This window comes from Glycine soja, chromosome 14, assembly GCF_004193775.1.
Source record: "Glycine soja cultivar W05 chromosome 14, ASM419377v2, whole genome shotgun sequence".
Lineage (NCBI taxonomy): Eukaryota > Viridiplantae > Streptophyta > Magnoliopsida > Fabales > Fabaceae > Glycine > Glycine soja.
In genome coordinates this window covers 5,252,326-5,279,752 of record NC_041015.1, presented here as the reverse complement: position 1 = coordinate 5,279,752, position 27,427 = coordinate 5,252,326, and the positions used below count along the sequence as shown (strand labels likewise).

Here is a 27,427-nt window from a genome sequence, read left to right as displayed (position 1 = left end):
TACATAAAATAATAAAAAATAACTTATATTTTCATCTTTTTTTTTTAACTTGTTAACTCGTTGACTCGGTGATAAACTCGATAATCTATCGAGTTTACTTAAAATTTATAAAGTTTGTTCAGAGTCTACTAAAAAAAAATTTACTTAATAATCAATTCACAAAAAATAAATTTGTAAACTCATAAGAGTTAACGAGTTAATTTAAAAATTTAATAATCATGGTAAAAGTAGATAATACCATGAATTCATCCCATTTATTCGCTATAAAAGGTTAGGTATGCCTCTTCCCTTGACATTCTATACGTGAGTAAATAAGTCAAGCGAGAGAAGTATGTGTGGTCGACGAAATTGAGTATGCCCCCTGACATCCCGTTATTACTATCCTCTTTCTGCATACCTTATTCATTTATATCTAATTATAAGTCTTGTTCCTACGAATTTTATTGATTTATATTTAACTGTAAGTTGTTACTTTGCTCTTATTAACTTTAATTTTCTATCTATATTTATAATAACACTCTTTTTCTATTTTAATTGTTTCATATTTATGTAAGCTTCTATTATAAATTTTCTTAATTTTGGCAAATTATAAGCATTTAATTTGCCTATCATTATATTAATTTTATTGGTTTACTTTTAATTAGAAATTGTTACTCTATTGGCGCATTCCTTTAATTTATTGATATATATATATATATATATATATATATATATATATATATATATATATAATTTCCAACTTCTAATGCAAGAGTTTGGATTTAAACATATATACAATATTCCTTCTTCGTGGAATTTTGGACTTTAAAATTAATTATCCAGAAATAAAATTCACAAATATAATTCATACACGTTTGAAGAAAAAATTCTAATAGTATTCGTATCCTAGTTTTATTCTAATGATTTATTAATTAATTTGTACGCTGTACCATGCATTGCTTTTATTTATAATTTATTGTTGCTATTGTTGAGATATTATATTATGATTTTCAGTTGCCAAGATAATGTTACTTGATGTAATTAAGATGATGGCTTGGTCTTGGTTAAAGTATAACCCTGAGGCGTGCTTTTGATTGTGGCTTTGGTGTAGAGGTATATTAATGTGCAGTATTTATTACGGTTATAAGTATGAGGTGAAGTGTCATATTATGTAGAAGTAGAAAAAATATATGAATTTTCTCCTCACTCATATGGTACTCAATCTTTCTATTTCTATTTGATATGAAATTTCATCTCACACTTGTAATTCAATAATATATTGATTATATTTTTGTATGGATAAAATTAAAGTGGTAAGAATTTGAATTTCTCTTCATTGGAAGCTCCATGTGTTTCAGACCTCAGAGTTTTAGTTGTATGCACAGTTGTGTCCAAGTGTACCGTTGTGTCCAAGTGTACCATTTTATTATGTGTTGATGTCGGTGCTGGATGATCATTTGTGTTGGGTTCATTTTATTCTGGCAACATCAGTGTGGGTGTATAATGTTTGGAGATGGTAACCAGTACATGTACGAGGATGTGCCTAATATACACGGGGTGCAGATGTAAAGGTTGTTCGGTGCCATGTTATATATGAATTGTTTTATTTGCTCACATATATATATATAGAGAGAGGTAGTAGCTCGTAAACTTGTCATAAGTGTGATTTTGGATGAAAATATAAGGTTGTTTAGATGATTTAAAAAGATGTTAATAATTAATATTTATTGATAAAAAAATGAATGATTTTAAGTATTTAAGTGTCATGTTAGATAAATATATTTGAACTTTTATATATAAAAAAATAATTATTTTTATATTGTATAAGAAAATTTATTAAAATTATTTAATTTTATTAATATCAAATAAAATAAAATATTATTCATTAAAATTTGATATCATAAATAAAATAAAATTCTTTAAAATAATTATAATTAAACAAAAAATATTTTAAAAATAATATCATTAAATAAAAAAATTAATTAAATTTACTTATATTTAAATTCAACATCTAAAAAAACTTTTTTTTTCTTATACATGAGTACTACCATACAGTATGACCCATAAGAGGCAACATATTGAATTAATTGTGGTATAGACTCGTCTCTCTAGCATCTCATATTCTTGCCTAACAAAAATTAAATTTATTCGCAGGTAGAACGTGTGTGAAAACACATTCGATCATTTTGTCAAGATTTATTACTCACTACTGACAGATGATCTCTCTAGGCCTTTCGCATCTCCTCCAAATTCTCACATGCATTCTGCTTTTGACTCGATCATTTTCTAAAGATGATCGAAAGGTAAATAATATACATATATATATATATATATATATATATATATATATATAATATTGCTTGACCTAGCAATTTAAATGGTTTCCTCTTTCAAAAATACTACACGTAGATGCAGTACGTACTCCACTTTGTATTTTTCTCTCTCCTAATTTCCCCATTTTTTTATCTTGAGAAATTATATCTTTCGAAAAATTAAGCTTAGTTACTTACATCTTAAGATTTTTTAAAATAATTCTTATACATAAAAGTTTCAAAGTTAAAAAATGGATTATTTTGAACTTTGAAGTTAAGAACAGTTTGGATTATTTTCAAATTGAATGTAAAATTAACCTAAAAAAGATTTTATATAAGGTTGAATATAATTCTTAATCTCTGAGCACTCATACAATTAACTTGGTTGGACTATCTTACGTTTAAATTCTTCTGTATTGTTTTTTTTTATCTTGCTCCAACTCTAATCATGTTTTATATATAGATTTACATCGTCTACATGGGTGATAATCCGAAGGGCATGGAATCCACAGAATTACTTCACACTAGCATGGTTCAAAGTGTCCTTGGCAGGTCACATATTATTATCCAATAACTCCCCATTTTTATTAGAAAACATCTAACATGGCTTCTTATATTAGTTTCTTGTTAACTATATTTCAATTTTTTTTTACTATAAATAATTAATTATGGTTCCAAATTAAATGGCATATATCCATCTAGAAAAATTGCAGCAGATGCTTTGCTGCACAGCTACAAGAGTTTTAATGGGTTTGTGGCGAGGCTAACAAAAGAAGAAGCAGCAAGGATGAAAGGTAATTTTAATATGCTTATCAGTCTATTTTATTTTAACTCATATACGATGTATACTTTTTATGAAAAAATTGAGATTTTTTTGGCCAGGAATCGATGGTGTGGTCTCTATTATACCAAATAGAATCCATAGTCTCCAAACATCAAGGTCCTGGGACTTCCTCGGCTTCCCTGAAAATGTCCAAAGAACAAACATAGAAAGTAACATAGTCGTTGGAGTAATTGATAGTGGAATTTGGCCTAATTCTTATAGCTTTACTGACGGGGGATTTGGTCCACCACCACGACAATTGAGCTGCTATAACTTTACTTGCAATAAGTATGTAGCATTTCATTATTTTGACTTTCCCAGGAACGCGCGCGTGTATATATATATATATATATATATATATATATATATATATATATAAAAGTTATAATTTGTTAACTTATTTCTTATAAAAAAATAGGTGTGTATATTAATAAAATTGTTAACACACATTCACCTATTTTTTAGAATGAGTAAATTAACATGTGTATTAAAAAAAAATTATAATTATAATTTACTAATTCACTGTTTTTATAAATAAAAGCTAACAAACTCATATATATATATATATATATATTAAAACAGTTTCAATATATGATTTATAATTAGATGATATTATAAGTGTATAACCTATTCTTTATCCATATATGGTGTGCATGTTGATTATGGACAACAAAAAAATTACTTGAATCAATTTATTAATGCATCATGAATGAATTGTTTGTACATAGCAAAATAATTGGAGCAAAATATTTTCGCATTGGGGGCGGGTTTGAGAAAGAGGACATCATAAATCCAACGGATACGTCTGGTCACGGGTCTCATTGTGCATCCACTGCTGCTGGAAACCCAGTTAGGTCTGCAAGTTTATATGGGCTTGGCTTAGGGACAGCCAGAGGAGGGGTTCCATTAGCACGTATTGCTGTATATAAAGTTTGCTGGACGAAGGGTTGTCACGATGCTGATATCCTTGCAGCATTTGATGAAGCCATTAGAGATGGTGTTGACATTATTTCTATTTCAGTGGGACCTACAATCGTGTTACACCTCCATTATTTTGAGGAAGTATATGCAATAGGAGCTTTCCATGCAATGAAACAAGGCATATTAACGTCCAAAACTGCAGACAATTTGGGTCCAAAACCTTACACAATGTCAAATTATGCACCCTGGTACCTTTCTGTAGCTGCCTCCACTATAGACAGAAAGTTTTTTACCAATCTCCAACTGGGCAATGGCCAGACCTTTCAGGTATGTAATACCCATTAAAAAACCATGCACAGATACATACACATTATTTTTAAATGAAACCCATATTGAATTGGAGTGGTTGAAAAATTGGGTCCAAATTAATAGTTGCCTAACAACATTAATTAATGTGAATAAAACATTTTAATTAATTACAAATATTTTTTAGATTTTAATATATTTCATTTTTATCATTTTTTTTATTTTTATTTTCTTAACTATAAGCTCTCCATAAGTAATGTTAGTTATTGTTTTTTTTTTAAAAAAAATCGAGCATTTTTTTATTTATTAAGATAGACCAAAATTCTCAGCTTTTGAAATATCTTTTGAAACTTCAATATTGCTTACATGAGCCATCCTTTTTTTTTAAAAGAAATTTATGCATATTTTCTTTTGGATGCAAAATATAAATGAATTTTTTATTGTTATTAATTTATATTTGACATATTACATAATAAATTGAAATATATAAATAATTATGTAGATGTTAAATTTGTAAAATATTATTGTTATTTTTGAAAAATATTAGAAAAAAATAACCTAAAAGATTTCACTCAACATATGCAGGGAATTTCAGTGAATACATTTGATCCACAATATAGAGGTTATCCATTAATTTATGGTGGAGATGCACCCAACATAGCTGGTGGATATAATAGTTCAATATCCAGGTACCAACGTTTACTAATATGTCTTTTTTATAATTTTGGTAAATATAGTTATATACTAGTCTTTTTCTTTTATTTTAAATTAATTTGTAACTCTTTGATGAATTATTTTATAATTTTTAATTAGATCTTTAAATAATTTTTTTAATTGGGTCATTCAGATTGCATTTATTTTTTAATTGAATCCTTCTATGTAACTATCATTACAGAAAATTAGTTATAGGCACCTAATTAGTATCTGATCTGAATCCAGTATTATAACCTTAATTTGTATGTTTGTATCAAGTAGTATTCCCTCTTTACCATGTAGATATTCTCACTTTTATAGGTTTTGAACCTAATATTCTCAACTCAACCATATTCTTCAACCCGTACTTTCATATATGTAATCAGCTCAACTAAACTATTCTTTCAGTCCTATAACAACATTATTGTATATTCAAAAAAGAGAAATACTACAATTGAGTCAGACAACTAATTATTCGTAAAGATAGTTAGACGAAAAAATTAACTTAACAAAAAATACGATACAATTAAAAAATAATTCAAAAATATAATTAAAAATTATTAAATGATGTGGGGATCTACCGATTAATTAAACCTTTCTTTTATTACATTTCAACACTTCATTCTAACATTATCATTGCTTAGGTATTGCCCCGAAAATTCTTTGGATGTAGCTTTGGTGAAGGGAAAAATTGTTTTGTGTGAAGACAGACCTTTTCCTACATTTGTGGGATTTGTTTCTGGGGCGGCTGGTGTTATAATTTCAAGTACAATACCTTTAGTTGACGCAAAGGTATTTGCATTGCCCGCAATTCACATTAGCCAAAATGACGGGAGAACGGTATATTCATATTTAAAGTCAACAAGGTACGAAACTTTTCAATAAGATCATATATAAATGTTATACAACTTTGTTTAGTCTTGAATTGATTGATTTAGATTATTACAGAAATCCAACTGCTACCATATTTAAGAGTTATGAAGGCAAAGATTCATTTGCCCCTTACATTGCTCCATTCTCATCTAGAGGTCCAAATGTAATCACTCCAGACATTCTTAAGGTAACTTCATAGTAAAATTATATAATCAATTAATCCAACTGCTTCAAGGTTACTTGCTTATTTCAGTTATCTCTCGATGTTGTAGCCTGACATAGCTGCTCCAGGAGTTGACATTCTAGCTGCTTGGTCTCCAATTTCTTCTATTTCTGGTGTTAATGGAGATGTGAGAGTATCAAATTACAATATTATATCTGGAACTTCAATGGCATGCCCTCATGTTACTGCAGCAGCCGTCTACGTCAAATCATTTCATCCCAACTGGTCTCCTGCAATGATTAAATCCGCGTTAATGACAACTGGTAATGGTCCCCTTGGTATCCACACATATTACAACCATTTTATGCCTTTTTCTTGTCTCGCAATATGATACATGGTTAAAAAGTAATTCTTTATTTTCCTCCTGGGTTAGTGTTTTTGATTTTACACATGTTACTTTTTAAGAGAAATGGGAAAAAGATAGGAAATGGAAACAAGCAAATTTGAGATTTCATTTACACATATATAGATGTAAGGTTTATTTTGTTGTGAGAGATATGAGTTATATGTAATCCTTTAAACCAAAATTAAGGGACTAGTACATATAAGAAAAAAAATTAAGTGACACGACTGATATTAATTGAAACATTTAATCAATAAATCACTTTACCTTTTTTGTATTGTGACCAGCTCCTTCATGTTTCTTTGTTTTCTCTGACACCTTTTTTATACACTACATTTACACCATTCATTTCATTGGAAAAATAAAGAGAGAAATTTAAATGAGCTTATCTCTCCTCTTTATTTACTATATATATAATATGAGTAGTAGTGATATTTTAATATTTTTTATTTTAAACATCACATTAACAACTTTTTTTTAATGTATTTCTGTCAGATCATATCATTAATGTATCATATTTATATTTTTTTTCTTTTCTTTCTCTCTCACTATGTGTATATTAACATTTGAGGTTCAAAATATATTTTTTCCATATAAAAGGGGAGGTGTGGATAATGTAAGAGAAATGGAGTCTGAAAATTAGTTCTCAATATATATAAATTAAACATAAAGAAAAAATATGCCGACCTAGAAGCTTGTGCACTTCTACATGTATGTTACCGTACCTTAATGTAAGAGAAATGCATTTTTGTCGGGAAAAATATATTAACTTGATCCATGGAGTTGAACAGATTTAAGTAAAAAAAAAAAACTATTTAATTTCAATTATTTTGGGGTCCAATTTAGTGGGCTAAGTATATGTATGTTTATGACCAATTTTGTTCGTTTGTTATTTACAGCTACCCCAATGAGTTCTGCACTTAATGGAGATGCTGAATTTGCTTATGGTGCGGGGCAAATAAATCCTATCAAGGCAGTAAATCCTGGACTAGTTTATGATGCTAATGAATTTGATTACGTTAAGTTTCTGTGTGGACAAGGTTATAGTACAAATCTGTTGCGAAGAATTACAGGAGATAATAGTAGTTGTACACCAACAAATACGGGATCTGTTTGGCACCTTAATCTCCCATCTTTTGCTCTATCAACAGCTCGTTCAACGTATACTAAAGTCACTTTTAGTAGAACTGTTACAAATGTTGGATCAGCTACATCCAGGTATGTAGCCAAAGTAATAACTCCAAATCCATCTTTCTTAAACATCCAAGTAGTGCCAAATGTTTTGGTCTTCTCATCTTTGGGTCAGAAGAGGTCGTTCACCCTTACAATTGAAGGAAGCATTGATGCAGATATAGTTTCTTCGTCTTTGGTTTGGGATGATGGCACTTTTCAAGTAAGGAGCCCCGTCGTTGTTTATGTTCCTCCATAAATTCTCTACTACAAACACTTGCCAATGAAGAATATAAAACCAGCAACATGCATGAATGGCAAGGATTGTGTTATAATTTATTGCTTTGCTTTTTCTTCTTCTTCCTATTAAAATTTTAGCGAATAAATATTGTGAGTGTGTTGTAAGCCAGAATTGATGATCAAGTGCTTTGTAGACCAGGAATAAAGTTTATTCTTTCTCTCCTTCAAAATCGTTCGTAACCAAAGAAAGACGAAAATTGTAATGAAATTTGATAGATTTTTTATGATAAAATGATCTAGATTATATAATATAATATACTATATTTAAGGCCAGCGACCTTCAGGGTATTTGATGTGATTGGATTTGGACCTATTGATGAGAAGGAAGCTATGAAATGGATTAGCCCATCGTTTCTTTCTTCACTCTTAAATATTGTGGCTGTTGCATTTCTAGTGATCGGTAGAACAATGAATGAGAAAAGGTTGAATTCAATAAATTTAAAATGTATGTAGTTAATAAAAGTTTGTTTTTGAATCATTGCTGTATCATTTCATTGTGCAACAGTGCTATTTAGCACGAAGGAAAGAGTGCACGAACCACATGAACACTTACGTGGATGAATATGTTTTTTTAAAAAATAAATATTAATTAAAAAATTAAAAAAAATATGTTAAATATGTTTTTGAGGCAACACACGTTCGTGCAAGTTGCAAGAAAACTTTTTCGTACAGAACAGCAATTTCCTTAATTGTGATGCATCTATTACAAATTTTCTTTGGAAGGACAAGACCTCGGAAGAAAGAGAAAAGAAAAGAAAGAAGGAAAAAATGAATTATTGTTAATGTTCAAAATATTTTCTGTAAACTAGGCAAAAATCCTTAAATGATAGAATACTTATTGTTATAACCCAAAAAAAGGTTCTCATTTAGAGTTTTGTTTTATTATATTATAGCAAAACTTTAAATGTTATTAGTATATATAATTATATTTTTTATCTAATCAAATAAGAAGAAAGAAACTTTTTTTAAAATTGTCTTTCTTATTTCTTCGAATCCTAAAATCTTAAAATTATATATTTTCTCTTTTATAAAAATTTATTTTCACATCTAAACACAGATTACAAGTCAGATCTTGAACCTTTTTCTTGAAAAAGTTAGGGTGGATTGGTATAACTGATAGGATTAGAAATGTCTAGGAAGGCTCCCCCAAAAGAGAGAGAATGAGATTTAACTCTACATACTTTTTAACATATAATTTATTATTCCAACAACTAAAGTATCTCGAGTAGAAATCTCCTGAACTCTTTTTTCGATAAATCTGGATAAGCAATTGGATAAATTAGTTTTGATTTTATTTGGATAAATTTTTTCTATAAGAAATTATGAGAAAAGAAAATGAAAAGAAAAAAAATATAAAAAGCTTCTCACCACGTGATAAGAATAATATATATCTACTATATTATACTTTAAAAAGGTTATTTTACTCCACCATTAAAAACACTTATATAATATCACTTTTAAAATATATATCATTTACAAACAAATATAAATCAACCCTTTTAAACTCAATTCTTTCTAGCGAAAAAAAAGAAATCAACATCAATTATTTTAATATTTTGAACAGATTTAAGACTCTCAAAGACTCAAGTTATTTGTGCATGCATGAAATTTTGAGAAATACTCTTAATATGATGGCAACGTGCGTAATTAACATGCTGACAAATTACTCCATTGGATATATAGAAACTCCTTGGAGTTGGCTAAATTTATTTTTCCCAAAGAAACAAAAACATTGAATACCTGGTTGAAGTTATGTAAGAATGTATAAGTCTTTAATTGGTTCCACTGACTAAGCAACAAAGCAGGCAGAGCATGTGTTTACAATTTCTACATTTTAGGATGATTTTTTAAAAAAATCCTCTTAAAATACTCATTTTTGTAAAAAAATAATATTTTAAGATGAATTTTTAAAAAATAATTTTAAATTATAAATATTTTAATACAATTTTCTAAAAAACCGTCTTAAAATTTTTTATTTTTTAATTAAAAAAATATTTTATTTCAAGTTAAAGAATGCAAAACTATAATCTTTTTAAAAGCTTTGAATCAATTTATAGAAAATTTTCAGACTCACATAATACATACTTTGAATCCGACGGTATTTTTTTATGATCGGTAATATTTTAATTGAATAACTTCAAACGTCAATATTCTTAAAATTTGAAAGCTTCCAATTGTAAAATTTGAATCCCAAATCATTAGGGATACGTTTTTTTTTTTTCTTTTTCAATACCCTTAATTTAGATATTTGGATGAAGTTATGGAGTTTGATTTCCATACACTTCTTTCTGGGATGGAATATACTAGGATGTATTCCCATCTGATCATAATTTGGCCTTTTAAAAACAACTAAGAACCGATAGTTGCATTAACAAACAATATATTAAATATAATAACAAGTAAAACACTGCGTCAGTCTCAGGCTTCAAAAATCAAAGATAATAAAAATTAATTATCCATTTGGTTGTTTTGAAATATATCCCTCTTATTAATAAATGAATTTTTTAATCCTAAAATTCATTACACTCTAAATTAAAAAATCCACCCCTCCGCCTCTCTGCCGGTGTAGATCGTTAGATTAATTTATTTATATATATTGTTTTTTTTTTTTATTAAGATGATGGGGTTTGCATGTGAGTCCCAAACAAATCACTGTCTGGCCTCTGTGATTGTTGTAAAATTTTGTTTATTTTTTTCTATTGTGCAAAGGTAGTCCCAAAACAATCTTTTATGCCTTCTTTAATTTTCTGCCTGTGCGTGGTTGTCTGGTCTGATTGTGCTTTTGCCTCTTTTGATTATTTATTTTTAATTTTCTCGTTGGTCCCAAATCCATTTGTATGTGCATGCTTCAGTCTGTTGAACAATGGTATCCGTTCTTTTCCCCTTCCCCTCCATCATTCTGGCCTGAAACTATGCTGAAAGTATGCTGAAAGTACCATTTTAATTCTAAAATGATGGTTAAGCACCGCCACGTCACTTACTCCAACGCTAATTTTAGTTAAGCACCGTTTCTTAATTTTAAGCAACGAACATAAGCAGAAAGCCAATGTTGGAGTTGCTCTTAGAAGTTTGGGTAGGAAAAAAATGAGCAAAAATTTAAACTTTGATCAATTGGCATGCAACAATGCACCAATCAAATTTAATAATATTATTATTCATAAGAGAAATTAAAAAGGGTCATGGTATGAGCTTATCTGCATTCATTTCTTCGTAGACTTACAAACATCACTCAACTTTCATTTTCATTTATTTTATATATCTTGTTTAACGCACTTGATATATCAATCAACTATTTGGTAACACCCCGTACACTACAATTGGACTTTTAACTTGATGACTGCCATCATCCCAAATCAAAGAAGCAGAGACTATTTCTACATTAGTTATCCCTTCAATTGTGACGCAAAATGACTTTTTCTGCCCTATAGAAGTGAAGGAAAGAGTGCTGGGTTTCACTTGAATATTTAACAAAGATGGAGCAATTACTTTGGCTTTATAAGTAGATGTTACTGATCCCACATTTGTAACCGTTCTAGGGTAAGCACGAGTAAAATCTGAGCCGTTTACAAAAAGAGCAAACGATGGGAGATTTAGTTCATATACCGCTCTCTTGTTATCTTGTCCTTTGCAACTACTATGATTAAGACTGAATACTTCAAGTTCTTTATCTGTATAACCCTCTCCACACAAGAACTTTATATAATCTGCTTCGCTAATATCATATACTAAACCAGGATTAACGGCCTTAACAGGATTAATTAGCCCCGCTCCATATGCAAATTCAGCTTCAGGATTAAGGGTAGGACTCATTGGAGTAGCTGTCGTTAGAATGAAATAGAGATGGTCAAGTTTCGTTGACTAATTAGATAAAAATAAAGGATGATAAGGAAACTCCCACTGTGTGTAATTGATAACACACACACTTATCTCAGAATAATTATATTAGTAATTTAAATATAATTTTAGTTTTTTAAATGCATGCACTCAAAGGTACAGATATATTACTACTAATTAGAGAAGTGATTACCTGTGGTCATCAACGCAGACTTGATCATAGCAGGAGTCCAGTTGGGGTAAAATGATTTTATATATACAGCTGCTGCAGTAACATGAGGACAGGCCATTGAAGTGCCAGAGATTACATTATACTGTATAGTTCTTTTGTCACCTTTGACACTTGAAAGTGGGTTGAGTGGAGACCATGCAGCTATAACTTCAACTCCCGGGGCAGTGATATCAGGCTACAATATCAATAAGTACTTCTAATTAGATTTTGACAGATTCAAGATGACTAAATGATCTGGATTATACTATATACTATATTTAAGGTTACCTTTAGAGTATTTACAGTTATTGGATTTGGACCTCTTGATGAGAATGAAGGTACGAAAGGGATTAGCCCGTCGTTTATTTCTTCGCTCTTAAATATTGTAGCGGTTGCATTTCTAGTAATTGGTAGAACAATAAACGAGAAAGGTTAAATTCAATAGATTCAAAATTTAGTTGATGAAAGTTTGATTTTGAGTCAATACTATCATTTTGTTATGGAGTTAAATCTTCAACTGTATTTGAAACAGAGGGACTAAAACAATTTTTTTTAATAATAAAAACTAAAAAGATCAATTTTAAATTAAGGAGACCAAAATAAATTTATTCTAAATTTAAATATTTAAAAATATATTTAAAGTTTTATTATGTGATAAAATTTAAAATGTTGTTTAATATAATTATATTTTTTATCTAATCAATTAAGAAGTTTTGTTTCCCTTTATCATATTTCTTCCGATCTAAAAAACTTAGTTATATTTATTTACTCTGTCATTCAAATAATGTTTTATGTGAGCAATAACAACTATGAAATTTAAACCTAAATCTACATACAAATTACTCAAACTTGACTACACTATGTCAATTCTAGTGTGCATGTATTCCAAACAGATGTAAATAAACTTTTTAACCTTTGTTCTTTCATTTTTTTCAATGTAGATTCTTTTAATCAATTGCACCAAAATGTAAAAAAGTCAAGTTATGACTGAAGGAATTATTTCAACTTGTTTTGGAATATGGGATTTATTAAAAGGATCTAATTTGGAAGGTGATACATAGCAATGTTTCTTTGTGCATCCATGGAAGTAAAGAGAATTACTCTTAAAACGGGCAAGTTGTTATGATGGCGACGTTATGTGAGATGCTGACAAATAGCTTGCCTAACTTCGCAAACTTTTAACAGTCTTTGTTTGAGAGAACGAGCATCTCTTAGATGTATTATTACTTTGTTCATATTTTCTTTTTAGAAAAACTCTTAACTAAGTTAGAAAATAGTCTAAAGCAGCAAGAACTTTTAAACTAAAAAATATAAGGATAACTGATAACGGTAAAATATGAGTTATTTTGATAATAAAAATATATTGAAAATATCTTTAAAAATATTTATTTAACAATTATTTTTTGTTTAAATATTAAGATTTGATATTTTTTTTATTTATGACTTACAAATATAAAAATGATGGATTAAACGAGAAAAAGATTGAGAAAATATTAATAAGGAAGATTTTTAGTATTCAATCCAAGTCCACTCCAACAACTATAAAAAAAAAGTCAAGTCAAGAAGAAAACACAACCCACACACTAGGTCTATCCCTTAGGGAAAATCCTCTTTCTTTGTTATTAGTTATCTATCACTTTCTTCCATTCACCTCAATCCCCCAAACTGTAAAAGTCTCTTATGACAATGAGAGGCTAACCCCTTAGTTAGGACTTGACAAGTTTAAAAAACCAAGTGATGTATGGTGTACTTCATATTTATCAATGTAACATGATTCTTTTCCAGGTTTTTCTATTTTATTATATTTTCTGTTTTTATCTTGCATTATTCATTTTTATATTCTTTTAGGGGTTAAACACTCGGGAAAGGATAACTTCTAAATAAAATTTAAATAAAATATGCATGCATTAGTTTTAGGGGTTAAACACTCGGAAGATGGTAACTTCTAATAGAACAAAAAGAAATGATTTCATAGGAAAGTCATTGCTAGACATAGAATAATTATTTTATGCCCATGCATTCTTGCAAACATCTAGAATTCATACTTCATGCATTTTATTTGTTGAGTCTTTGCAAAGGAATTCGAGAGATAGATAAATAAAATAGACTTAGCATCGTGAAGAATTAGGGATAAGTAAATGAACAGATGTGGGTATAATAAAATCACCTAAATTGATAAAAAAAAATCATAAACTCATACATCCTAGACAAACAAGGCATGTCAGGTCCTAACATTCACATTCCATTGAATTCTCTCTTTGATTATTTTGCTTTTAATTCTTTTGTTTTTTATTTATAATTTACTATTATTGTCTTCTATTCTTTCTTTTACTCTTTTCTTTTATTATTTTTTCCTTATAAATTAAAAAGTATCCAAGATAAGTATAACACAAAATCCTTGTGGAATCGATACTCGAACTTCTGAAACTTTATTACTTGAACATTTAGTACACTTGTCAAATGCTTAACAATAACTTTCATTTACTTTATCTAAAAAGATTAGTGACGAATTGAAATTGTGATATATTAATTAGACTTTATATTACTCTATTCTAGAAACTCCTTGGAGTAGCTTAAATTTATTTTACCAAAAGAAACAATGATATATGTGATTTATACCTGGTTGAAGTTATGTATGAATGTATGAGTCTTTGATCCCACTGAGTAATCAGCAACTCAGGCAGGGCATATGCTGCGGGCAAATCTTGAGGGTAAATCAGTCCAAATATAACACCAGCTGCCCCAGACAAAAACCCCACGTTTTCAGTCCGATGAATTCTTTCACACAGAACAATCTTTCCCTTCACTGAATCTGCATCCAGAGAGTCTTCTATGCAATACCTGAGAAATAACCAATAATGTATGAGATTCAAATCCATTTTTTATTCCTTTTGATATATGATTAAGGTCTTTCTACTTTTATATCAATGAATTTGCTCCTTAAACTTTAAAAAACGCACATGGATTTAGATCTTTTCAACTTTAAAAAACATAAAGAACTCTTAGAGAAGACAAAGTAAATCTGTCTTTCAAAGATTGAGCTCCAAATCCATCTATTTTAAAGGGACCTTGATCAAATTTTATTTTTTTTGAAAGCTTAATGTTAGTAGCTAATTTGTTATTATTTTGACAGCTTTGAGTCGACAACTTTTTCCTCCTTTTCTTTTCTCTTAATCACCAAATACACTTATAACTCCGAACCTTCGTGGGTTTGACCGAAAGTAACACTAAAAATATATAATTCATTCATTATCTTATTGATACCTGGATGTTGAGCTGTTATGTCCACCAGCAATGTTAGGTACATCTCCAGCGTAAATCAGTGGATACAATTTTTTCTCAAGATCAAATGTGTTAATCGAAACCCCCTGTACATAGGCAGACTCATCCATCAAACTTTAGTCTTTCTTTGAGTTAAGATCAATTCAATTAAACAAATGATACCTCATAAACAACCCCATTGCCCAACTGCACCTTGGTAACAATCTTTCTGTCAAAAGTGGTAGCAGCCACAGAAAGTAACCATGGTGCATGATATGACATGGTGTAAAGAGACGGACCCGAATTACCCGCAGCTTGTGACGTTAAGATACCTTTTCTCATTGCATAGAAACTTGCTACATCGAATGCTGATTTGAAATACGGAAAGTGCTGTATACCAGGTGACACGATCGCGAGTGAAGCAGAAATGATGTCAACGCCATCATCAATAGCTTCATCAAATGCTGCAAGCATGTCGATTACTTGACAACCTTTGTTCCAACATATTTTGTACACAGCAATTCTGGCAGATGGAACTCCTCCACGGGATGTCCCTGAGGCCAAGCCAAATAGACTTACAGAGTTAACTGAGTTTCCAGCAACTGTGGATGCACAGTGTGATCCATGACCATTTGTATCTCTAGGAGATATCATATCATCTTCGGTAAAGTTTTGTAAAATATTATAGTACTTCGCGCCAATTATTTTGCTGCATAAAAAATTATTGACTTTAATAAAGAATCTACTCTTTTGACAGAGTGAAAAACCATTTATATGATATATAAAAAGTATTAACAAATAATACTCACGTCTCACGGTGTAAGTCTAGAGATATTTTACTCTATGCTTCAATTATAAATCATAATATATGATAATTTTATTAATTTTTATAAGATTAAATTAATCCGCGGACATTTCAGATGTAACGTACGATGCAACTTGTAAAAAATAGATTGTTTTTTTTTTATTTTTTCCGAATCATTAAGATTTGTTTTTAAAAATATCTGAACTATTTAATTTTTTTAATTAGGATCTCAAACTAAAAAAATTGTAATCAAGCATTGATCCTATAATTTGTTTTAATCATCACAAATTATTATTTTTCAACAATTTCAAGTCACCACAAACTATAGGATCTAATTACAAAAATTTAAAAAAAAAAACGAGGATTCAATTAGAAATATTTTAAATTAAGAGAGTTAATTAGAAATTTCTAAATGATTTAAGAACCTAGCTATTAATTTAATATTTTCATGATAATCACTTTAAAAATTATATTAAACATAATTTATTATTAGTTGATAGTACAAGTAATGCATCACTGTATTAAACCCACAAAAATGATTACTTGTTGCAGGTAAAGTTATGACATGATCCTTTCCATTTGCTTGGTGGAGGACCAAATCCCCTGTCACTGAAGCTCTCAGACTCCGGCCAAATTCCTGTGTCAAGTACTCCGACAATTATGTCACTCTCTGTAGTTGCTCTATTAACATTCTGGGGAAAGCCTATGAAGTCCCACGATCTTGTTGTGTGAAGATGGTACTTGGTGTTTGGGAAAACAGAGAAAACGTTGTCCATTTCTGTTGCAATTCCAAAGTTACACTATATGCTTTATATATCTTTCATAAACATAATGAAAATTAATTAAGAATCATATAGTGGTTTAGAAAGGAGATTAATTATAATACCTGCCATTCTTTCTGCCTCCTCTTCAGTTAACTTCATGACGAATGCATTAAAGTTCTTGTAGCTGTGAAGTACAGCTTCTGGTTTATAATCGCTGGATGCATGCACATTTGGATATCAGTCTATGGTACTCTTAAGGCAAGCAACAAAAATAATAAATGTAGACCTAGTTCACATTATTCATTACTGCGGTTGGCATTAATTAATTACTTTTTTTTAGTAACAAAGATATTAAAGGTGTAATACGTACAAACATGAGATTAGACAATAATACAACACATACATTTCGGTCTCAAATAAGTAACTTTTAATTATTTATATCTTATTTAATGAAATTCTTTCTAAAATATTCTTTATTTAATAAAGTTAACTATTTTTGTTAATAAACGTAAATTATATATATATATATTTTTTTACTTATAATTGAGATAGTAGAAAATATATTAAACCCGCCAAGGACTTCTTGAGCCATGACCGTATGAAGAGAAGGTATGGAAGTGGAGTCCATGCCCTTGGGATGATCACCCATGTAGACAATGTAGGCCTGTATTCAGAAATGAGATTAAATGAGGAATTGAAATTAAAGCACCATTATCGTCTTAATAAGCTACTAGATGGGGGGAGAGGGGATATATTTGCCTTCCGATCATTATTGGAATGCGCAAGATTAATCATGGCAATACAGAGAAGAATGAAAAGAAGGCATGGCCTTAAAGACACCATATTTGCCACTCCTATGAGAACAAAATGCCTAGCAGATAGAAAGAGTATTTATGGTGGAAAAATGAACCACCCACTTACAGATCGGCTCGTGAATATTACAAAAATCCAAAAGGGTAACTAATTATAAGGATATATTATTATTTATTCCATTTATTATTTTCTCTATTTATATTTTTTAATTTCTTTCTATCCTTCTTCCCTCCATCCTATTTTGGGTGGAGGTCTACCATTTTACTCAAAACCATAAAAAAAAAAAAAAAATCAACTCCCGTGGATATTTAATTTTATAAGTGGTAATAAACCGTGCTCTCTAAAAATGGGGATGTATTTAGCTGAAAAAAAGACAGGGAAGAAGTAATAAATAAATATGTGATAAAAAAAGAAAAAAAAGATAAAAATGAGGTAGAAGCATATATAGTTTTTATAACCAGATCAAAATGATCAATTCGATCCGTCTAAGTATTATGATATATTTAATTTTTACTTTTTATGTGTACATTGAATGTTAAGAACATATAAAATGATGTTTTACATTAATTTTTTAGTGTTATAAAGATATGATATTTTATTTTTATTAATATCGATTTGACCAATTCAATAAAGGGTTCGAATTTTGCAATATCATAGAAAAGAAAATAAGTATATATTTATAATTTTTATTTTTCATATGGAAAGAGTATTTTGCGGGAAAGAAAAAAATCTTTTGAATAGCAAACCTTTTTATATTTTTTAAACATTAAAATATTAAATTTATTTATTTATTTAAAGTAAAAATATTTATATCCAAAGAAAAAGCATAGCATTGCTCTTTATAATAATTAAAGTATGAAACTATGATACATCCATATCAAAACTTGTTCTGTTTTATTTTTTGAAGCTATAAATGTTGTTTGAAATAATGCATTTATTATTTGTCGAGAGTTGTAACAGTCTGCTGCTCTTCTGTCTTTTAGCTATACTTAAGGGACAGCTGGGAGAATATTTCGGCTTCATCTTTGCCTCAAATAAAAGTTTAATAGGCCTTTTACTAGAATATTTTTTTTCGATTTTTTATTTGGGATCCATTTTAAATTATTATAAAATAAAAGTTCAACGATCTGTTACAACTTTTTTATTTTTATTAACTGAAATTGTAAAATAATTTACGATTTTTTTTTTATTTTTTATTTACAACCTTAAAGTTGTATTAATTTTTTTTTATTTTTTAACTTACTATTTGAAGTTGTAAATTTTTTTTAAAGTTTTTGTTTTAGAATTTTTATTTATTTGTACTTTCTTTTGTTTTGCTTTCAAATTCTTTTAAAAGTTATAAATAATTTTATTTATTTACTTATTAAGTAAATATTTTTAATTTTACTTGTTATTAGTTTTTATTTAATATCTTGTATATAATTTTTATATTATTTTATTTACTATGTTATATATATTTTTAATATTTTTTTATTTACAATAATTTATATAATTTTTTAATAATATTTTATTTAATATATTTTGTATATTTAAAATTTAGATAATTTTTTTAACAATGTTATTGAATTTAATTTGTTTTGTAAATGAAAGAAATAATATAAAATACTTAAATTTTAAAAATTAAAATTTTAAAACAAGTAAATTTATAAATCCAAGACATTTAAATAAAAATTACATGTTTTTTTAACATGATCATAGTAACGATTTATGCAAACAAGTAGGCAGTTAATATAATTTTTATTTTTTATGTTTTTTTTATATTTTTTATTTTATATTAATTTATTATATTATTTTTAATTTAATAACTATTTTATTATTAAATTATTAGATGTTGTTAATAGTAAATTTTTTTATACAAAATAAATAATATTACTTCATAAATTATAAGTTAATATTTGTATCAAAATATTTTAATATTTGTTTTAAAATTTTAGTTTTTTAAAATTTAAGCATTTAAAATAAAAACAAATATTCAAAAAAATATTAAATATCATAAAATTAGCTTTTTATTAAAAATATATAAAATATTTTAAATAAAATAATATTAAAAAGATATATAACATACTAAATAAAACCATATAAAAATATATACAAGATATTAAATGAAATTAGTAACAAGTAAAATTAAAAATATTTATTTAATAATTAAAAAATAAAATTATTTACAATTTTTTAAAAAAACTGAAAGCAAAAGAGAAAAACAGAAATAAATAGAAAATCATAAAACAAAAACTTTAAACGTAAAAAAAAAAAAAATACAACTTCAAATTCGTAAAAAAGATCTTACCCTAAGTTGTAGGTTAAAAAAAGTTACAGGACTTTGATGTCGTAAATAAAAAAAATTAGATTGAAATCATAAATTTTTATACTATTCCAATTAAAAAATAAATAAATAATCATAATAAATATTACAACTTTTAACTTAACTTATCCCATCTTCAATAATAATTTAACATCCACTCCCAAATGGAGAAATAGAAAATAATTTAGCCCTTTCGGTAAAAGTCCCTAACTTATGAGACGAAACAAAACATATATATGCATGGTTTTATTCAATATTTTAAAAATTAGACTAATTAATAATTGATCATAATATTGGTTTTTTTTACTGCATAATAATATTGGTTTAAGATTTAATAGACTAACCATAATTAAACTGTAGTTAAATTATTAGAATTAAATATTAATTTAAAATTTTAATTTAATATATCAGGTAGTATTAAACATATTATATTCATTTGATAACATAATGTTGAGTTTATATTTTTAAAATATTTTTGTATTAAGTTGAACCAAGTATACCTTAGACAAAAATAAAAAATAATTATTATTAAGAGTAATTATATAATATTATATTAGTTTATTATTAAGACAATAATTAAATTTAAATAATACGTATAATAAAACATATATGCAGGGGCGGATGGTGTGTTGGGTTTGGGGGACCTTTGGCCCTGACGCTCACTGGCAGAGCTTTTTATTTTGACCGGGGGAGTCATGTCCCCCAACATTTTTAAGATTTATATAAAATTTTAGTTGATTCTAGTATATTTTTTTGTAATATTATCAAATAATTTTTAAATTATTTTTTTGTCAATTATTAAAGGTTTTAACTCGTTAAAAAGCTTATATAATTTTAATTGGTAAGTTTTTAGTTATTGAAAAGGCATGATAATCTTTAACAGTTTTCTTTGGTAAATTTTATATTAATAGTATACTTTAACCTTTTGTTTTTGATAACATCAATCGAATGATTTAATAATATTTTTTATGCATTAACTATTTCATCTGTTGATTTTATTTTTATAATGTAAAACTATTCCTATTTACATTTTCAAACTCATTTTTCCATGACTCTTATATTCTTTTATTCTAAAATAGAAAAACTGATACAATATGACATGAATTTGGGTATTTCATCGTGGGAGCTAGAGTGGAATTTTCTTGTGGAATTTTTATGCATATTTTAAAATTTATTTTGTGATTGTTTTAGATTTTTTTTACTATAATTTTTGAAAAATTACTATTATTTCCTTAAATTTGTTAAAAAAATTCATAGAATTATATGAATTTTTTGTGCGTATTCACTTGCAAAATTTTGTTTTGCTTGAAAAACATAAATTTGTATATACTGTATATTATGACCATAAATATTTGAGCCCTCTATATATTTTTCTCAAGCTCCGTCATTGGACCCTGACTTTTTAAAAAAAAAAATTAAAGTCATGCTCTATATTAAGTTATAAAATCTTCATTACCAAAAATAAATTATAAAATCTTAAAACTATAACGATACTGTTATATATATGTGGTAGTAAAATATAAAGACATTGTATATATTTCTCAAACACTATAAGGATATTTACGTACTAATAAAGAATTATTTTCCAAATATTTTATTTCATCAAATTTTATCTCCTGACTTTAACTAAATTATAAAATATTATTTTTTAAGAAAATTTATCTTGGTATTATCTTTTATAAAATTTTAATTATTATACAAATTGTTTTTATCCTGATCTTTTTTTAAAAAAAACAATAGTAATCTTATTTTTTTAAGACATCTTACTAAATATTATATTTTATTAAATTTTAGTTATTATATAATCTAAATATTATATTTTAGTAAATTTTAGTTATTATATAATCAATTTGTTATGTTTGTTAGCCTTTGTGAAACTCAAATTGACAACATCTCTTATGATCAGTTATTTAATAATAACAAAGATACAAAATTAAAACAAATTGCATTCCAATAATTTGATTTAGTTAATAAAAAATTAAATCATATCTGAAAAGAATATGAATTCGATTTTCGCTACTGACATTTGTAAGTATCTTTATAAGCACTCGATTTTGGAGTTTTGAGATCTATTTTGACCTTAATAAAATCTCGATACTTAATTCATCTAATTTTTTTTAAAAAAAAAATCAATTAAGACAAATTACATCCTATTTTTCTTGTAATTAAAGGAATTATTTGTTTTTCAAATTTCATTTAAACAAGTGTTACGGGATTGACTAGAGGTTGTTATTTCCAAATTTTAGAAAACACATTGACAAAGTAGTTGCAAATTTGTAATCAGGAATAACAAGTTCTACAAGAGATAAAGGTCAAAAGGGTAATCATCCATATTGACACATCTTATGTTCCATCTTTTGGCCGGTAAAAAAAAAAAATCCTAGTCTTTAAAAAAAGACTAAAAGGATGAAAATTTTAAAATTGTGTGATTTTTAATATATTTCAATGGTCTTTAACATTTTTCCTTCCTAATTTTCAAGCATTAGAAACTAGTTCTGATGGGTCATTGGTTGGTAAATGCTACTAGAAAAGCAAAAGTTTATTCTCTTTTGTATAGGGTGATAATTCACACATTTTTTTGTCTAGCTACCACAAACGATCGATCTTTCTTACTTATGAATAAAATCAAGATTACAAAGCATGACTAAAATCTCTGAGCCATTTACAAAGAGAACAAATGATGGGAGGTTTAATTCGTATACAGCTTTCTTGTTAGCTCGTCCTCTGCAACTGCTATGATCTTTAGTGAGGATTCGAAGCTTTTTATCTGTTTACCGCTCTTCACACAAGAACTTTATATAATCTGCTTCGCTAATATCATATACTAAACCAGGATTAATTAGCCCCGCTCCATATGCAAATTCAGCTTCAGGATTAAGAGTTTGACTCATTGGAGTAGCTGTCATATAATTAGAATTAATGCAACAAAGACGGTCAAATTTTGCTAAATAATTAGATTACATACTCTCTGTGTGTAATTGATTACATACACACAATTATATCTTAGAAGAATTATGTTAGTAAATTATGATTTTAGTTTTTTAAAATACACTCAAAGATATTACTAATTTAGCAAAGTCATTACCAGTGGTCATCAATGCAAACTTGATCATAGCAGGAGACCAATTAGGGTGAAATGATTTGACATATGCAGCTGCTGCAGTAGCATGAGGAGAGGCCATTGAAGTGGATTCTATGTTGTATTGTACTTTTCTTTTGTCACCTTTAACATTTGAAATTGGGCCAACTGGAGACCGTGCAGCTATAACTTCAACTCCAGGTGCAGCAATGTCAGGCTACAATATCAATAATTAATTCCAATGAGAGTTTGTTAGATTTAAGATGATGAATTGTTCTAGATTATGTAACATACTATACATAAGGCTACCTTTAATTAGGATATTTGGTGTGATTGGATTTGGGCCTCTTGATGAGAATGAAGCTATGAAAGGGATTAACCCTTCGTTTATTTCTTCACTCTTAAATATTATGGCCGTTACATTTCTAGTAATTGGTAGAGTAATAGATGAGAAAAGGTTAAATTCAATAAATTTAAAATGTAGTTAATAAAAGTTTGATTTTGAATCAATACTATCATTTAATTGTGATGCATCTATTACAACATTTTGTTTGGTAGGACATGACCTTGGAAGATAGAGAGAAATAAAAAAGAAAGAAGGAAAAAATGAATTATTGTTAATGTTCAAAATATTCTCTGTAAACTAGGCAAAAATCCTTAAATGATAAAATACTTATTATTATAACCAAAAAAAACAAATGTTCTTATTTAGAGTTTTGTTTTATTATATTATAAAACTTTAAATGTTATTGATATAATTATATTCTTTTATCTAATCAAATAAGAAGAAAGAATTGTTCTTTCTTTTTATTTTCTTTCTTATTTCTTTGAACATCCTAAAATCTTAAAATTGTATGTATTTTCTTTCTTTTTTAAAAAAAGTTTTTCACATCTAAACACAGATTACAAGTCATATGTTGAACCATTTTCTTGAGAAAAAAAAAACTTAGGGTGGATTGGTAACTGACAGGATTAGGAAATGTCTAGGAAGGCTCCACCAAAAGAGAAAATAATATGAGATTTAATTCTCCAAACTTTTTCACATATATTTTTCTATTCCAACAACTAAAGTATCTCGAGCGGAGAGCTCCTGAATTTATTTATTTTTTTATAAATTTTGATAAGCAATTGGATAAATTCTGGCTTTATTTGAAGCTAGATAATATTTATCCAATAATATGAGTGTATTATATATATATATATATATATATATATATATATATATATATATATATATATATATATATATATATATATATATATATATATATATATATATATATATACTGCCTGAATATTTTTTGCATTGGTTCTGTCTTCAATTTGTAAGTTTGGATTAATTAACAAAACAAGCAGCATATTAAAAAATGCAAAAACAACATTAATTTTGGCCAAAATTGATAAACAGTTATGAAAATAAAAAATATAAAAAACTTCTCACTACTACGTGATAACAATAATATATATCGATATTATACTTTAAAAAAGTGATTTTACTCCACCATTTAAACTCAATTCTTTCGAGAGAGAGAGAAATCAATATCAATTATTTTAATCAATTGAACAACAATCTTAAAACTCAAGTTATCTGTGCATGCATGAAAGTTTAGAGAAATACCATAAAGAAAAATGTTACATTAACATTCATTATGTTATTTAACACTCAGAGAAAGTGAGAAAATTAAAAGAAAAAATATATAAATATGATAAGATTTATGATATAATAAAAAAAATAGACAAAAATAAAAAAATATTGAAGAGATATTTAAAATAATAAGATGCTTATTTATCGTTATTCTATTATAAAATGGATCAATTGTTATGATGGCAACGTTTTGTAATATGCTGACAAATTACTCCATTGGATAGAAACTCCTTGGAGTTAGCTAAATTTATTTTTACCAAAAGAAACAAAAATAATCAATACCTGGTTGAAGTTATGTAAGAAAGTATTAGCCTTTGGTTCCACTGACTAAGCAACACAGCAGGCAGGGCATATGCTGAGCTACGGTCTTGTGGGAAATTAAATCCAAATATAACACCAGCTGCTCCAGATAAAAACCCCACTTCTGCAGAACTCTGAATGAAAGTTTTCACACACAACAATCTTTCCCTTCACAGAATGTTTATCCAAAGAGTCCTCCATGCAATGCCTGAGCAATTAATTAATAACGTATCATATTCAAATCCATTTTTTTTTAATTTTCTTAAAACTAATTAAATAAATAAAAATTAGCATGGAATTCATTTGCTGATACCCGTATGTGGAGCTGTTATGTCCAGCAGCAATATTGTTAGGTATATCTCCACCGTAAATCAGTGGATAGAATTTTTTCTTAAGATCAAATGTGTTAATATATACTGCACATATATATAGGCAGACTCATCCATTAAACTTAGCCCTTTCTTTTGTGATGAAAATTAAACTTAGCCTTAATAATTAGCCATTCTTTGAATATTTCAAGTTAAGATTAATTAAAGTTATCAGGAGAATTAACAGTACATGCAAATGATACCTCATAAACCGCCCCATTGCCCAATTGCACCTTGGTAACCAGCTTTCTGTCAAGAGTGCTAGCAGCCACAGAAAGTAACCATGGTGGATAATTTGTCATTGAGGAAAGAGAAGGAACCAAATTATTGCCAGAATTTGTCAAGAGTATGGTTGCCACCTCTACAACTCAGCCAACAGCTAGGCAGTACTACCTACAATATTTGTAACTACACTAATATATATATATATATATATATGAAAAATATAACTATCATTTTTATTAGTATATTTTTAATTTTAAATATTATTATTGATTTTTTTATTTTTTGATAAGTATATAAAATTAAGAATATTACTACTGTTTTGAACTTACATAAATAAATAAAATAGAGTTTTCTTTTCAAAATAAATAAAAAAGCAAAAAAATGGATTTCCGTTGGACACATCAGCATATAAAGGATCCAATTTAATGATGAGGGATTAAAGATGCCAATGGAAAATAAAGGGAGTAAAAGTTGAAAAAAAAAATTACGGCATTAAACAGGAATTCTTAAATAGTTAAGGGATGAAAAATTTATTTAACCTAGTTAGTTTTCAAAATTTATTTTAAATTTTTAAATATAATTGAAATATGTGTCTAAATTAATTTCAACTATAAATTCTATATTGAGGTATATGTAGCTAGTACAGAGAATTAATTCCTAATATAAAATAAACAAACCCTCGTTAGATTGATTAAAAATAGAAATGATGTAGCATGCGGCCACAATCAAATGGGATACTCTAAATGGATCAATTTTTAACACTGTATGCGTTTGTTAGACGGAACTAGCTCAAATTGTTACTCTTGTCAAAGGTAAAATCATGTATGTACCTAGTGTTAGTTGTTTTTAAAGGAAAACACTGGTTAAATCCTCGTATCAAATGTTTAAACAAAACATTCTGTTAAGTAGTATTATACCCTTAATTATGCCTTTCAAATGCCTCCCCCCCCCCAAAAAAAAAAAGAACAGAAAAGTTGAAGATCATTTTGTTTACGAAGGATGTAAAATAATCTAATGTGGGTAAAAATAACATATGTTGTCCTAATATGCATAAAAAAAATAGACAAAGCATTCGACTTTGCAGAAAAGTGAAAGCAAACAATGTAAAGGAGTGGGTTAAAACTAACTAAAAGAAGGGGAAATGATCAAATGGATGTAATATTTGAGTGGCAATCATGGTGTTTGTTAATAATGGGTGATCATGCCCTAATTATAGTCTTGCTGATAAGTCTCTCTTTCTCACGAAAGTCGGACATCATAGAAGAATATGCAAGACAACATTGTTAGATAAGTGGGTGAAATTACAAATAGTTTTCCCATTAAAAAACATTTTAAGTAAATGGGTCCTTTCACAGTGGCTTTTGCTTTTCACTGTAACCGGGGACCATGCGGCATAATTAAAAGTGCTCACCAATGTACAAAGCTAGTTAGTTTCAGTCTTTCAGAGATCACTGGTCACATGCAATCATATTTTTGGAGGAGGTAATTCAATAGCAGATGACTTAGCAAAATATGTCTAATCTTTGGGGATACATCATGTATTTTTTTTAGTAATATTTTTTAGTTTAATATTTAATAAAAATGTTGTTAAATTTTTTTTGATAATATTTTAAAATTTTCATATAAATAAATGTTATAAATATGTTTTATGATATTTTTTGACAATATTTTAAAAAATATCACCAAAATATATTAGTAATATTTATTCATATTTGATGATATTTTTTAATTGTTATTAAAAAAATTTAGCAATAATTTTTTATTATATGTTAGACAAAAAATGTTATTAAAGGTCATATGTATATAGTGATATATTTTAATTGAGTTATATAATAATATTTTTTTATGATACTATTTTGTATTATATATATTTGAAG

The 27,427-nt window shown here is 27.5% G+C and overlaps 3 protein-coding genes across 4 annotated transcripts; 1 reads left to right on the top strand and 2 right to left on the bottom strand.

Moving 5' to 3' along the window:
* The first annotated feature begins 290 nt into the window (after positions 1-290).
* On the top strand, positions 291-8,113 carry LOC114383561 (cucumisin-like). 2 transcript variants are annotated; one of them, XM_028343253.1, is made up of 12 exons: positions 291-352; positions 994-1,092; positions 2,134-2,282; positions 2,755-2,843; positions 2,994-3,085; positions 3,174-3,402; positions 3,843-4,362; positions 4,927-5,030; positions 5,679-5,900; positions 5,983-6,094; positions 6,180-6,393; positions 7,373-8,113. In XM_028343253.1, the coding sequence occupies exons 3-12, from the start codon at positions 2,196-2,198 to the stop codon at positions 7,900-7,902; spliced, it is 2,199 nt and encodes a 732-aa protein (XP_028199054.1). In that variant the 5' UTR covers positions 291-352; positions 994-1,092; positions 2,134-2,195; the 3' UTR covers positions 7,903-8,113. The 2 variants fall into 2 exon arrangements, with proteins under 2 accessions (XP_028199054.1, XP_028199053.1); XM_028343252.1 differs by lacking the exon at positions 994-1,092 and having other exon boundaries at positions 306-352.
* A 2,955-nt stretch (positions 8,114-11,068) lies between these two features.
* On the bottom strand, positions 11,069-17,732 carry LOC114383560 (cucumisin-like). Its single transcript, XM_028343251.1, has 10 exons — positions 17,578-17,732; positions 17,388-17,482; positions 16,941-17,032; positions 16,598-16,832; positions 15,433-15,958; positions 15,253-15,356; positions 14,608-14,829; positions 12,277-12,388; positions 11,971-12,184; positions 11,069-11,761 (listed from the first exon to the last, which is right to left on the bottom strand). Exons 1-10 carry the CDS (start codon positions 17,659-17,661, stop codon positions 11,229-11,231), a joined length of 2,217 nt encoding a protein of 738 aa, XP_028199052.1. The 5' UTR covers positions 17,662-17,732; the 3' UTR covers positions 11,069-11,228.
* A 4,972-nt stretch (positions 17,733-22,704) lies between these two features.
* On the bottom strand, positions 22,705-25,627 carry LOC114385267 (subtilisin-like protease SBT4.8). The gene is made up of 5 exons (XM_028345284.1): positions 25,529-25,627; positions 24,940-25,091; positions 23,328-23,437; positions 23,019-23,231; positions 22,705-22,832 (listed from the first exon to the last, which is right to left on the bottom strand). Exons 1-5 carry the CDS (start codon positions 25,625-25,627, stop codon positions 22,705-22,707), a joined length of 702 nt encoding a protein of 233 aa, XP_028201085.1.
* Positions 25,628-27,427: the final 1,800 nt, after the last annotated feature.